Source organism: Neomonachus schauinslandi, chromosome 7 (genome assembly GCF_002201575.2).
Source record: "Neomonachus schauinslandi chromosome 7, ASM220157v2, whole genome shotgun sequence".
Taxonomy (NCBI): Eukaryota; Metazoa; Chordata; class Mammalia; order Carnivora; family Phocidae; genus Neomonachus; species Neomonachus schauinslandi.
This window is the reverse complement of record NC_058409.1, coordinates 29,460,037-29,474,926: the sequence shown is the minus strand read 5'-3', so window position 1 is coordinate 29,474,926 and position 14,890 is coordinate 29,460,037. Positions and strand designations below refer to the sequence as shown.

At 54.0% G+C, this 14,890-nt stretch overlaps 1 protein-coding gene across 1 annotated transcript; it reads right to left on the bottom strand.

Annotated features, from left to right (window-relative positions):
• Positions 1–2,302: 2,302 nt before the first annotated feature.
• EGR1 (early growth response 1) lies at positions 2,303–6,085 on the bottom strand. Its single transcript, XM_021701749.2, has 2 exons — positions 5,509–6,085; positions 2,303–4,800 (listed from the first exon to the last, which is right to left on the bottom strand). The coding sequence occupies exons 1-2, from the start codon at positions 5,810–5,812 to the stop codon at positions 3,473–3,475; spliced, it is 1,632 nt and encodes a 543-aa protein (XP_021557424.1). The 5' UTR covers positions 5,813–6,085; the 3' UTR covers positions 2,303–3,472.
• Between the last annotated feature and the right edge of the window lie 8,805 nt (positions 6,086–14,890).

Sequence of the window (14,890 nt, the reverse complement as noted above, 5' to 3'; positions counted from 1 at the left end):
TTTTTTTTTTTTAAAGATTTTATTTATTTGAGAGAGAGAGAATGAAACAGAGAGCACATGAGAGGGGGGAGGGTCAGAGGGAGAAGCAGACTCCCTGCCGAGCAGGGAGCCCGATGCGGGACTCGATCCAGGGACTCCAGGATCATGACCTGAGCCGAAGGCAGTCGCTTAACTGACTGAGCCACCCAGGCGCCCTTTCCTATTTTATTCTTGCCATGTTCTCCCTCCCCTTGGGCTGCTCCCCCCCTCCCCACCGCCTTGGTAGTCTGTGGTGAGAAATTATTAAGACTGTGTAACAGGCATGGACTTGTGTTCCTGGGCCCACAGTGAGATGGGGAGGGGTAGGTGGGGCTGGGAAAAGGTGTGTCAATACAAATATTGTCTCATCAGGACCTGGCAATTTTGCCAGGAGGCTCACGGGGATGTGCCCTTAGCTAGAAAAGGTGGCTTGGTTCCTCGTGCTCCGGGCTGAGGAGTCTGGTATCATGGGAAAGGGCAGAGATCAACAGTGTTGGTGGTTGAGGGCTAGAATGGAAAAGAAAGAATTGGGCTAATGCCAGGAGATGGCTGGAAATGCACACGTTCCAGGAGCCGTGTTGATGGGTAACCTGGGAGACCCTCAGAGGGAGAAGGAGTGAAGCAGGATTAGACCTCAACCCCACTCAAGGCCTGATAGCCATACTGGGTATAGAAGATACTTCCCTGTCCTTGACGGGAGGATCAGAAGTTGAGAGGGAAGCCAAGGCTTGGGAAGTCCAGGAAATCAAATCTATTGTACCCAAATACCCAATGGACAGTAGTGTCTGACCAGTTCATAAAAGGCTCAAGTCAGGGCTGAAGGTAGTGCTTGCATTCAATAGTCTATCCATTCACTCTCCCAGGCAAAGAGTCACCAACACCCTCCCTGGCTCATATACAAAGCAAGTCAATTGAGCTGACTCCTACTTACCCTTCCCAACTCAGTTTTTCCACTTTTCCTAAGCTCCTGGGTGGGTTGGGTATCCTTCCCCGTGCTCTCATAGAGTCCCACGCTTGTCCACATTATATAACATAACACCATGTTACAATTTTTGGCTTACATCTCTGTCTCCTCAACCGACAATCTGCATTGTTGTGACCAGCTCAAGGTCTCTCACAGAGTAGACAGATGCTAATAGGCCCCTAAGAATTGCTCCAGCCGTGAGTGTGCACCATCAGGGAGCTGGGGCCAGGGAACCTAGGCACCTCAGGCCTCCTACACAATGGGACAGACTTGGTCTGGAAGGGAAACTTAAATACCAGGCCAGCCTCCTGCCCACTCTGCCCTGTATTCCTGGAAGCTGCCAAGGATCCCAGCTCCAGCTGGCAAGTAATGAGATTTCTTCCTGGAAGGATTCTTGGCTTGAGAACTGGCCCTCACCTCTTCTAGGCTTCTTCGATGCCCTCAGGTTTCTGGGGACATGGAGGATGGGCAGGAGAGGCTGAGTCAGCTCCAGCCTTGTTACTACTTCCCAAAGCCCTTGTGGCCACCGTTTATCTCCAAGTGTATATAGCAGGGATTCCCAAGAACATAGCTTTCCCCAACCCTGGGTAGAGAATGCGGGGCAGGGCCAGCCAAACATTTGGGGCCAAGAGAATAGCACTGCCTCCGGGCACTCATGTTCCGCTTCTACCTGTGGCCTTCTTTAGCTTTAATTAACCAAGATAAGGCTGCAGTCCGCCAGATTGAGGCCCAGTGTCAAGAAGAGACCCACACACAGTTCTCAAAGAATTCACTCCAGTGACACACAGCAGACACAACTCCGAGTGGAATTTCCCTGTCTTGGGGGTGCCTGGATGGCTCAGTCAGTAGAGCATGTGACTCTTGGATCTCCCGGTTGTGAGTTTGAGCCCCATGTTGGGTGCAGAGATTACTTAAAAATAAAATCTTAAAAAAAAAAGAATTTCGCTGTCTCTGTAAAAGCCCCTCAAAGCCCTCAATAAAGATGGCAAAGGGGGGGGGAGGGGTGCTGGGTGGCACAGTGGTTAAGCATCTGACTCCTTGGTTTCAGCTTAGGTCCTGATCTCCCATGGTAAGATGGAGCCCCAACTCAAACCCTGCCTCCAACCCCACGTGGAGTCTGCTGAAGACCCTCTTTCCCTGCCCCTCCCCCCATGCTCTCTCTCTCCCTCTCTCAATAAATAAATCTTAAAAAAAAAGAAAAAAAGAGATGGCAAAAGGGCCCCCACCTCTAGCCCAGGAAACACGCACCCAACCACAGCTATTTTATTTTCCTTTTAATTTTTCTGAAGGATATACACCACATATCCCATGGGCAATAAAGCGCATTCAATGTGTTTATAAGCCAAACAGTCACTTTGTTTAAGCAAACACAAATACAAAGTAAAATAAAACCACAAAATAATGAACTGCATGTTCATAACATACAAAAATCGCCGCCTACTCAGTAGGTAACTACAACATTCCAACTCCTGAATATATTTATAAATTTACATTTTCAGTTAAAAAAATAGACTTTTGAGAGTTCAGATTTTGTTTTAGATTTTGTTTTCTTACATTCTGGAGAACCGAGGCTTAGCTCAGCCCTCTTCCTTATTTTGCTCCCAAAGCCTCCCCCGAGTCATCACTCCCTGCCCCCCTTAAGGCTAGAGGTGAGCACATCCCTCACAATTGCACATGTCAAGCTGTCAGCAAGGCGCATCACACAAAAGGCACCAAGACGTGAAACTTTTTAAACCAAAAGGACAAAAAAAACACTTTCAAAAAAAAAAAGAAGAAAAACCAAACCATATTTTGTCACATGTGAGAGTACAGTCGGGCAATATTTACAAAAAGGTTAACGGAACATCACTCTGACACATGCTCTGATTAATACCAAGGACTGCTGTTTCAAAAAAAGCTTCAAACTTAATCGTCACAGCATCATCACAAAATAAAGGATCACCGTTGGTTCGCTTGGCTTTTCTTTTTTTTTTCCCCCCCCAAAGTGAGGACCTAACTCCAAATAATACAATAGAATATGCAAATTATCTTCACATCAAGAGTACCCCAAGAAAAACAAAATCCATGGCACAGACACTGTACAAGGGTGCAGGGCTGGGCTCTGAGGGGCCCAAACCCCATTTTTGCCAACTTGATTTTCTAGCATTGAAGGGAGCAGGGGGTCAGGCATACGATGGAGATGATACTGAAATGATATATCCAAAATCCATGCAAATCAAGTTCTTTGGATAGAGGTGAAGAACTTGGACATGGCTGTTTCAGGCAGCTGAAGTCAAAGGGAGTAGGAACTGGGGAGGAAGGGCAAGTGGGCGAAAGGATTGCAGGCCAACAGACCTTCCCCTCCGTCGCTGGGGTGGAGTAGAGGGGGAGGATTTGGCTCTGAGAACCTCCATCTCACCTAAGAGGAACCCCTTCTGTGGCCATCTCCTCCTCCTATCCCTTAAGTCTCTTGTGTTTCTTTCTCCCTTTTCCCTTGTTTCCCCTTTCCCTTTAGCAAATTTCAATTGTCCTGGGAGAAAAGGTTGTTGTCATGTCCGAAAGCCCTGTGGAGGCGCTGAAGGAGTTGGTGACAGCTGAGGAAGGGAAGCTGCTGACCTGGGCCGGGAAAGCAGGGGGAACGGAGGAGTATGTGGTGGCCACCGAGGGTGAGGGGAAGCCACTGTGCACAGGGGATGGGTAGGTTGAGGACCCGGGAGAGGAGTAGGAGGTGGGCACAGGTGATGGATATGAGGTGGTGGCTGGGGAGGGATAAGAGGTAGTAACTGGGGACGTGTAGGAGGTAGCCACCTGGGACGGGTAGGAAGAGAGGGAGGTGGCGGCAGAAGAGGCCACAACACCTTTGTCTGCTTTTTTGTCCTTCTGCCTTAAGTGGATCTTGGTATGCCTCTTGCGCTCATCGCTCCTGGCAAACTTTCTCCCACAGATGTCGCAGGCGAAGGGCTTCTCGCCTGTGTGGGTGCGGATGTGGGTGGTGAGATGGTCACTGCGGCTGAAGTTGCGCATGCAGATGCGACACTGGAAGGGCTTCTGGCCGGTATGGATGCGAATGTGGCGGGTGAGCTCATCTGAGCGGGAGAAGCGGCGGTCACAGGACTCCACCGGGCATGCGTAGGGGCGTTCGTGAGGGGGCGTCTTGCTGGGCCGGTTGGGGTACTTGCGCATGCGGCTGGGTTTGATGAGCTGGGACTGGTAGGTGGTGTTGAGGGCCTTCAAGTCCTGGGAGCCCGACTGCGTGGCAAAGGCCTTGATGGTGGACAGTGGAGTGAGGGAAGGCTGCTGGGTTCGGCTCTCCAGGCCTTGGAAGGGCTTCTGGTCTGGGGTGCCCAGGCCCAGGTCCCCCTGCTGTTGCGGAAACAGATAGTCAGGGATCATGGGGACCTGGAAGCCACCCTTAGCAGCAGGGTAGGCGGGAGGAGGGTACTGGAGCGCGGCGCCCGCGGAGCCTGGAAAGGCCTGGCTTTGTGGCTCGGGGAAGATGTCCGCGTTAGGTGTGGGGAACGTCGGTGCCGCTGAGTAAATGGGGCTGCTGTCATTGGACTGTACCGCGCAGCTCAGGGGTGGGCTCTGAGAGGCGGAGGAGGAGGAGGAGGCTGCCGGAGATGGTGCTGAAGATGAGGTGGCCGGTGGGTTGGTCATGCTCACGAGGCCGCTGACCAGGCTGAAGAGGGGCTCAGGCCACAAGGTGTTGCCACTGTTGGGTGCAGGCTCCAGAGAGAAGCGGCCAGTGTAGGTGATGGGGGGCAGCCGGGTGGTTTGGCTGGGGTAACTTGTCTCCACCAGAACCTTCTCGTTATTCAGAGCGATATCAGGAAAAGACTCTGGCAGGAGAGAGAGAGAAGGGGGAGGCCTGGTTACTGGAGAGCAATCCCTGGGGAGCGAGAAGCGCCTGAGCTGCCAGGCAAGAGGTCGGGCTGGCTACCATTGACTCCTGAGCTGGTTAATAATTGATAGCAGCAGATTGCAATGTTCCTGGACCGGCTCCAGCGGCAGAGCCCATTTCAACAACAGCTGACGCAAACACGGAGAATCCCCCTCCACTGCAGCTCACAGCGCTCCGCAGCGGCGGCTGCGCCACGGAGGGATTCCCGCCAGCACCCCTTCCGCCGCGGCTAGTGCGCGCCCCCTGCCCCCGGCTGCCAGGACATCCCTGGGCACGGATCACGGCCCTTCCTTGGGGACAGGCGGCTGGCAACGCAAGCCTGTCTGGAGAAAGGGGGGCGCAGCCCTGCTCTTCAAAACAAGCCCTCCCCCCTCTCCACCCACCCACGCAGCCCGAGCTCTCCATCCAAAACAGAAGCTAGCTCCTCTGCGCACCGCTAGGGACGAGGAGGGTGAGGGTGAGGGTGGATGTCCCCAGGTATCCCTCTAACACATGACCCTGAGGAAGCGAAGGGAAACCCCAGTTGCATCCCTGAGGTCCAGCAACACTGCTGCTGCGGTGAAGGGGGCGCTGCAAGGCGGTGGGGAAGGACTGGTCGCCAGGATGGTGGCGAAGGGGCTAATCCTCGGCGTAGGCCACCGCTTACCTGCGGTCAGGTGCTCGTAGGGCTGCTCGCCCGCCTCCCCCTGAGGGTTGAAGGCGCCGCTGCTGCTACCGCTGCTGCCGCCCCCTCCACCTCCACTGCCCCCGCTGCTGCTGCTGCTGCTGTTACCGCCGCTGCCCTCCGAGGCCCCGGCGGCACCGAGGAACTGGGGAGCCCCGTTGCTCAGCAGCATCATCTCCTCCAGCTTAGGATAGTTGTCCATGGTGGGCGAGTGAGGAAAGGAGCCGAACGGGTCGGAGATCTGCAGCGGGGACATCAGCTGCATCTCGGCCTTGGTTGCGGCCATCCCGGACGGGCGGGCTGGAGAGCTGGTGCTGGGGCGGGTGGGCGCAGCCCGGAGCCGTGGCTGCGGGGGACACACTCTCGGGGGGCTGGCCGGGTCACATGCGGGACGCGGGGGACACTGTGGCGAGAGCTGGTGGGGCCTCCAGGGTCGCCCTCGCCGCCGGCCGGTGTGGACGCGGCGCTGCTACCGAGGCTGGGGCAGGGGCCGGTCCTGCGGCGGCGGAAGCTGGCGACGACGGTAGCTGGCGGCGGCGGCGGCTCCCCAAGTTCTGCGCGCTGGGATCTCTCGCGACTCCCCGGATCCGCCTCTATTTGAAGGGTCTGGAACGCCACGGGCCCGCCTCCGTCGTGACGTACATGGCCATATATGGGAAGCAGGAAGCCCTAATATGGCAAGACCGGCCAGGAGGACCCGGAATGACGTGAAGCCCCCTATCCGAGAGCGGTGGGCACCGCGGTCCATCACCTCGGCCCCCGCGCCGACTCCTGTAACTGGGCGCCCAGGCCTCGAGAAAGCTTAGGACCCAGGCCTCAGCTGAGGACTCCTGGACTCAGGCTGCTCCGGCGTTCCCAGCTTTGCCCCCGCCTCTTCCCTCCGCCTTCTTCCCTCCTCCCGGAGCCGGAAGCGGCCGGGCCATATCGAGCCGTTCCAAATAAGGCGCTGCCCAAATAAGGGTTGTTCCGGCGGGGGATCCTTCCTGCTCCTTATATGGCGTTTCCGGGTCGTTGCTTGCTGCTCCCTGGCTCCCTCCCTCCTCCCTGGTTCCAAGCCGGGAGCCCGAACGTGCGCAAGAGCTGGGGACGCCCAGGTGGAGGTCTGGGGGCGCGTAGAGCTAGGTGCACCGCGGCTCAGGCGGCTCCCCAGCGGGGACTGGACTGGGGAAGCCCGGGCCCGGGGCGGGGGCGAGGGAGAGTCGGGCCGGGGTTCTGCCACCGTCATCCAGGGCCCTCCCTCCCACCTCTGGGACCGTGGGAGCAGGGCGGGAGCTAAGGGGAGGAGTGACTGGGCTGGCCGGGGCAGAGGCCGCCCAGGAGAGGCGGAGCGTTGACCCCCCGGGCCTTGACCAATGGCACGATGCCTTTCCAGGTGTCATCGGGGAAACTGAGGCTAGGAATTAATCGCCAGATGATCCCCGAAGTCCCTTTGCGTTGTGGTGGGCCACCTGCTTCTCAACCAGGAGCTGGCGGTCCTTGTGGTGGGAGACTTTCCCACCTTTATCCAGAACAAATGGATGTGGGGCGGGCAGTGCGACAATCTGAAAAGGGGGCTTTCCTATGGGCTGTCCGGGGACCCCTAGGCTGGCACAGAGAGGACCTGCTTAGCGGCCCGGTGCTGCCCCCTGGAGGTCCCCCCTCCAGCTCGGTTCCCCGGGCCCCGGGCCGAGTGGGCTCTTCCGCCGCCTTCCTGCTCCCCCTCCTTGTTCCTGTGCTGGGCGCGGAGCCAGGCCGGGGGAGCCTTAGACGCAGTGAGCACGAACTGAGCAGGCGCCGCAGCCTGGGCTCTCCCTGCAGTACCCGGGGAGCCGCCACCGCCGAGGCGCCCAGACTCCGGGCCGTATAACACTCCCCTCCCGGAGCCAGTCTAAGGGCGGTGGAGACGGGGCGGGGGGAGTAGGCGGGAACGGTTTCTGCAGGTCTCCCGGGAGCCGGACTTGACGGGGAAGCCCTCTCGGTCCCATCACCACTCCCCGCATTCAAGTGCGCACCCCAAAGAAAACAGGGATTCCAAGAGGGGAAGGTTCCTGCTGTAGCTCTGAATCGAGGGGAGGTGCTGTTTTTCTGAATTTAAAAAGAAAGCAGAAAGTAGGTGTGTGAAAGGAGGGTGCTGAGGGGGCGGGGCTGGGGTCGCTGAACCCAAACAGGTCGGAGTCAGGGGGTTTAAATTGGGGGAGGGGGCATAACTTTCCGGGGCTTCATCCGTCTGTATCCCTTACACACACACACACACACACACAAACACACAGGCACACACACACACATTTTCTTATAAAAATCTATTTAAGGAATCCGGCAATGAACCCTGTCTCTTGTACTCTAAGTCTGAGCTCCCCAACCCAAAAGCTTAGGGCGGGGTGGGGGGCCCACTCCCACCGCCTACCGGTGTTTTTCCTTAGGGGCATGAGTGCTGCACCTCTTTGAGGCCTCCCGCCAGTCAGGGTCAGATGGTCTTGTGTCGGAATGCCCATTTTGCCACTCCCTGGTGGGCTATCTTAGCCAGGCTTTTCCTGTCTCTCTTTCTTCAACTGTAAAATAGAGCTAATGTTAATGATAACCCACGTGGAGGGATTGTTGTGACAACACTGAAACTTACAGGGACTGAGTCTCTGAAGTCCCAAAGCACACTGCCTGCCTTGCAATTGCCATTCAATAAACAGTGACTATTGTTATTTTCAGGGGCTTTTGACCCTCAGGATCACCCACAATTCACCCACCCATCTTCAGCCTCCAAGCAAACTCCAGTCACCCTTTTCTGAAAAATTGTTCAGAGAGGGAGAAACACAGGGGGCATTGTCCAGAAGAGCTAATCTGAATCTTTCTTGCTGCAGTAGAACATCATTTCCCAGAGCAGAATTTTTCAACCTTGCTGGTATAACAGAGTCACCTGTAGAACTCTGGAAAAAAAAGAAAAATATTTTAACCCTAGACCAACTGAGTCACAATTTTTCTGAGCTTGTGAGTGCCAGAACTGAGTGGGTTCCTCATCCTAGGATTCTCCTTCTGTCCTTGGGGAGGTGTCCACACCCCCAGAGCACATCTCCCAATCCCAGCCAGAGCAAACCAATTCCCCTATGATTCTAATGTGCCAAATGACCTAAGGTATCTTCAGGTCCTTGCTGAAGGTGGACACTGGAAATCCTTATTGTCTGTATCTTTGGTTTGCATATGTAATAGCAATTCCCCTTTCTTTTCATAATAGATCCTAGTTAGTAATTTCCTTTGGGGAACCAATCCAGTCCATGTGGTTGGAGGAAGATAACCCTATCCCAGATCTAGGAGTGGGTATGTCACACACACCTAGCCATCCATCTAGGATGCTCCAGTCTCGAGCATTCCATGTCCCTAGCCACAATGATTGAGTCAGGATGGGCACATGACGCAAACCAGGCCAGTGTGAAGCACTTCTGGGATTTTTTCTGCAACTCTTGAAAAAGTTCTCTCCCTGGTGGTACTAAGCCAATGGAATGTAAGCCTGGAGGCTATCTTGCCATGAGGACTGGAAAGCCTATCTGAAAATGAAGCCAACGCAGAGGGAAACAGAGGTATCTACATGCAGAGACTGAGTCTTTGATACAACCTGGGCTTTTTAGTTATGAAGGCCAATGCATTCCTTTTTGATTTAATAAAATAGGCTCATTTCACTTTCTGTTACTCACAACCCAGCAGTTTCTGATTAATACACCCATTATCCACAACAACAAAGAATTTTTCTGAAGACTGTATGGGCAAGGCCTGGGAAGGTCTACGGTAGAGGCCCCTGCCTCTAAGGGGCTTACAGTTGGGTGGAAGAAAGACTGGATCCCACGTTGCAAGAGAATTAAGAATAGGAAGCAGCCCCGTTAGCCACCAAATGTCAGTTATGCTGAAGAACACAGAAGATAAAAGGAGGGAGAGATTCCAGGGAGGGGGGCAGGGATGACGAAGAGAGTTTGGAGGAGAGAGAACATGAGAAGGACCAAACTCTGTGGTGAGGAAGCGAGGCAGTTGCAGGCCAGGGCTGAGAGTAGGTGGGCCAGGACAGTCCTTGTGTGCTCGGTCTGAAAAAAATGGGCAGGAGCAGAGAGGGTTCCAACTGGGAGATAGTAGGAGGTAAGGTTGAGTAAAACATTCACTTTTTTAAAAAAGGGCTTATTGGCCACTTCTTGTATCAAAGGCAGTGCTAAGTCTTGGGGATTTTGCAATGAAGAAGGCAGATGTAGTTTTGCCCTCCTGGAAATTGCCATTCAGTGGGGATAGACCAAGCTGCTACTCGGTGGGATACTTGTGTCCAAGTAAACAGCTACATAAATTAAAAGGATGATTTCTGATTATGGTAAGTATAACATACTGGAGAGGTGAGGGAAGGCATCTCAGAGGAGGTGACATTTATGCAGAGACATGAAGGATGACAGGAAACCAGCTCTGCATAGAGGAGTGTGGTGGGGAGGGCCTTCTAGGCAAAGGGGACAGCTGGGCAAAGGCCTCAGGACGGAGAAGGCCGTGATCAGTCTAGGCCCTCCGGCGAAGGTGTGGGCTGTGAGATGGGATAAACTGCATCCCTCCACCCTCATCTTCCTCGTTCTGCCTTCTGCAGCTCCTACAGAGGAGGAGCTTCTCAGCCCCACTCTGCCTTCATGGTTGTATGGCCCTGGAAGGCAGCTTCCACAGGAACAGTGAGAGGAGCTGGCTCAAAGCCCCTACACACTGCCCAGACTGTAGCCCTCTCTGTGACTGGAAAACCAGCGAGAAGAAGGGCCTGAGAGCCTCCTCCCTGGATAGGATTATGCTCAGGGCCTGCCTTCTCAGCGATAGCGCTGGAAGCATGTCGGTTATCCCTCTGGTTTGTCTTTTGGCCAAAGGCACATTCCTGTTTGCTGTGACTGGGGGCACTGAAAGGGGAGACAGAAGGAAAAGACCCCTCCCATGGAGCCAAATCTCAGTTGGGGGTTTGAGTACCTAATTTGTGACCAACAACCCTGATGGGACAACCAGCCTGGAGCCTGAAGGAAAGACTTTAAGGAAGGTTGGGGGTAAGGAAGACTCAGAACCACTCCTGCATCCTGACCCGGGTTTCTACAGGACTTGAAGGAGCATTAGGGATGAGTCTGGGACTCTCACACCTCGCCCCCTGGGTGACTGGTGCCCAAAGCCCTCGGAAAGATGAGAGGGCTCTCAGAGGGTGTGCCCGTCTGAGCTGCCGTCTACACTCTGACTTTCCTTGCAAAAAGGAGAGGAGTAGAGGGTAGAGTTGAGAGCAGAACGGAGCTTGTCCATGGCAGCTGAGGCTCCAGGTGAAAGCCAGTGGGAACCATCATGTCTCAGAAACTCGACCCATGGCTGAGCAGGCTGCCCCTCTCAGAGGAAAACAAGCCCCTTTTTCCATTGCCACTTCCTCCTCCCCAGCCCCGGGCTACGTCAGCACCCACATGTGCTGCTCAATCGTGGTTTGCCACGGTGGTGGCCCAGCCTGGGGCTCAGGAAGTGACTCTCCCTTCAGTTCTATATGGGGTGCCTGTCACTCTTTCCGATAGCTGATGGCCTCTGCCGGAAATATGGAGGGCCTGGCCTTCAATAGGTCTGGGGACAGCTCTGCTCCCACCCTGTGACGGGTCATGAGGGGTGAGGAGAAACCTGAAGAGGCCAGGTCTGGTGGGGGTGGGTGGGAGAAGGAGGCAGAAGGCGCACTGACAGAAGAGGAGGCTTGAAGGCCTGAAGAAGGACCAGGGGAGATGAAAGAGAAAATCACCCCGCAGTGTTGGGGTGTGAAGCCATCTCATGTGCTCCAATTACAGGTGGGGAAACTGGGTGCCAGAGAAGAACCCTGAGTCCTAGGACAGGTGGAGAAGCGTAATTCTGAGACAGGCCCACGCAGAGTGATGCTGAGGCCTGAGGCAGAGGGGGCCCCCTGGCTCTGAAGAGGGAACCTGGCATGCTCCGATGGGATCCAGGAGCTGCAGGAAGAGATCGTGGAGGATTTGGCCAAGGTTGGGGGATCTGCCCAAGAGAGTCGGGGTCTGGGTTGCTGTCCTCAGAGTCTGCCTAAGGGGTCACGCATCAGACACAGTTAGTTGGGCCTGAAGTGGCAAACCAACCCTGAGGCATAATAACTTGGGTAGGTGGCACAGAGCATCTATAAAGGGCAGAGGGAGTGGGTAAACCCTCAGGTGGGGTTCTCCGGCTCCTTTCTGCCCCAGAGTTAATGAGCAGATGCTGGAAGAAGCTGCTGTCCTTGGACATCAGCCCCTTTATGCTGTGCTGTGTGGCCCCTGTCCCAGGCCCGGGGCTGCCAGGACCCTAGGCTTAGAGGACAATCTGGCCTGTGGTGGCTTCTTTGCTCCCCCACCCCCAGCTGAGTGTGCAGCAAAGCTGGCTGCAGAAATCTCTGGAAACTCGTCGGGCAGGCAGAGGGAGGGGAGCGTTACATAAGAGCCCACTGATGTGCAGGAAGTCTGGAGCAGCCTTTAGATGAGAGAGGCAGCGTTCCCATCCAGCCTAGAAAAGCGGGAATAGCAACGGCCCGTTATTTCTGGCCCTCACCACCACCCAGCCCAGCTCCGGGGCTGCTCAGCTTCATGGTGGGTGAGCTTGCACTCCGCAGACCTGGTGGGAGGGGGAGGGAAGGAGGGGACAGGCAGCCCCTGGGGTTACCCCACTGTGGCACTGGCCTTACCCCCCGACCCCAAAACACCAGGATGCAGCAGTCAGTGGTGGGTGCTTGTTTCTTCTGATTTTCCTTAATCTCTAAATGCATTCTCTACCCCCACCCCACCCCCAAGACACATTTACAATGTGACAGGCCCTGTGCTAAACATTGGACAGGCATTTGTCTTCGCAATGCCTTGTGAGGTAGGTACCATTCTCACCCCCATTTCGTGAATGAGGAAGGGGGCTCAGAGAGGGCGGGTGACTTGATTAAGGTCAGAGAGCTGGGCAGTAGGGGAGCCAGGGGCCCAATCGGAGAGTCTGGCTTCAGAAACTCCGGCTGAAACCTAGCTCATGGCAAGAACCACATGTTCTCTGGGAGCCCAGAATGAACTGGGCAAAGTATTCACCCTCCAGGGGTTCTGGAGTCAAGTGGAACAGGGCAGAGAGACATGTGAACAGGTCATTTCAACACTTACCAAACATCTGCTCCTCTAGGCATTAAAGATACAAAAAGAAGTAAAAAGGTGACTCCCCTCTTTTGCAGTTCATGGTCTGGTGGGGGAGACAGACAAATAAACAGGCAATCACAACAGTGTGAAATGTGCTATCGTGGGGAAGGCACAGTGATTGTGGGAGCCGCTCACAGAGCTCCCACCCGCGGAAATTCTTCCGGGCAGTCAGAGAGCCAACTGGCCATTTTGCAGGAGGCTGGGTGCAGGGTGCTGGTGTAAGCCAGCCAGGGAACCATGCAGTCAGTCGTCCAGGAGAGAGAGGGAGGTCTGGGTGCCTCAGCACAGGGTGTATCCCACACTCCCTTCAGGGGCCTCCCAGTCAGAGGCAGAGAACAAGAACACCAGACACCCAAATTTACTGACAGGCAGCTCAGCCCAAAGGTGCATCCTGTCCCTTGGTACAGCGGCAGTGGGGCAGCCAGAAAGGCTGGGTGGAAGGGTCTTAGGTCTGTTTTCCTTATCTAACCAGCCCCTTATCTACCCCACCCATATGGGAATTCTGTTTAGGGCAAAGTTAAAATGAGTGACAGAAGAGGAAGCTGGAACACAGAACCAGGAAGAAGAGCTTCCCTCCAGATTATCCTACTGATAAGAAGAGCTAAGAGGTAGGAAGAGTTAGCTCCGATCCTTAGGAATGGGGGCACCTGGGTGGTTTCAGCTCAGGTCGTGATCTCAGGGTGGTGAGATGGAGCCCCATGTTGAGCTCACTCAGCGGGGAGTCTGCTTGAACATTGTCTCCCTCTGCTCTACCCACCCCCCTCCATCTCTCTCTCTCTCTCTCTCTCTCAAATAAATAAATAAATAGATCTTTATCCTTAGGAATGTCCCAGAGGGGTGTTCCTTGTACACCAGGCAGAAGCAGCACTTCTGTTCCTGTCAGCAAAGGAAGGGATCTTTGGAACTTCTAGGACTCGATTTCCCTCTGGTCAAGCCTCAGAGACAGCCATCATGGCAGAATGACCGAGTCTTCAAGCTGATATTGGGCTCAGTGTCTTTTTAAAAAAATATATTGTGATGAAATAGACATACCATAATATTTACCATTTTAACCATTTTTTTTTTTTAAAGTACACTCTGTGCTCAACATGGGGCTTGAACTGAGGACCTGGAGATCAAGAGGCGCATGCTCTGCTGACGAGGCAGCTAGGCACCCCACCATTTTCATCATTTTTTAAAAAATATTTTATTTATTTATTTGACAGAGAGACACAGTGAGAGAGGGAACACAAGCAGGGGGAGTGGGAGAGGGAGAAGCAGGCTTCCCATGAGCAGGGAGCCTGATGTGGGGCTCGATCCCAGGACCCCGGGATCATGACCTGAGCTGAAGGCAGACGCTTAATGACTGAGCCACCCAGGCATACAATTCAGTGGCATTAAGTATATTCACAATGTTGTGCAACCATCACCACCATCCATCAGCAGAACTTTTTCATCATCCCAAACAGATACTCGGTACCCATGAAACAAGGATCCTCCATCCTGACCCCTTGCACCTGCCCCTAGTAACCTCTAGTATAGTTTCTGTCTCGATGAATTTGTCTATTCTAGGTATCTCATCTAGTGGAATCATAATATTTGTCCTTTTTTGACTGCCTTATCACTTACCATAATGTTTTCAAGGTTCATCCATGTTGTAGCATGTGTCAGAATTTCATTTCTTCCTGAGGCTGAATAATATTGCATGGTATGGATATACCACATTCTGTTCATCCTTTCATCTGTTGATGGACACCTGGACTGTTTCCACCTTTTGACTATTGTGACTGATGCTGCTATGAATATTAGTGGGCAAGTATCTGCGGACTCTGTTTTGTTTTTTTTAAAGACCCCTTTTTTATTTTTATTTTATTTATTTGTCAGAGAGAGAGAGAGAGAGAGAGCACAAGCAGGGGGAGCAGCAGAGGGAGAAGCAGGCTTTCCGCCAAGGAAGGAGACCGTTGTGGGACTCGATCCCAGGACCCTGCAATCATGACCTGAGCCAAAGGCAGACGCTTAACCGACTGAGCCACCCAGGCGTCCAAGGATTCTTTTTATTCATCATCCATCAGCTATCGCAAGAAGGATTAAAGTTAGATTTAAGAAGGACTTCCCGATTCTGTACTACCAGTGACCAAAGCAGCAGCATCTCCCTCTTTTCACGGTTTTAATAACCACAGTCTCCTCCACCTCCCCTAATCCCAGCCCTAGACTGGGGTAATGCCCCGAATGGCTGCGCTTGTATGGGA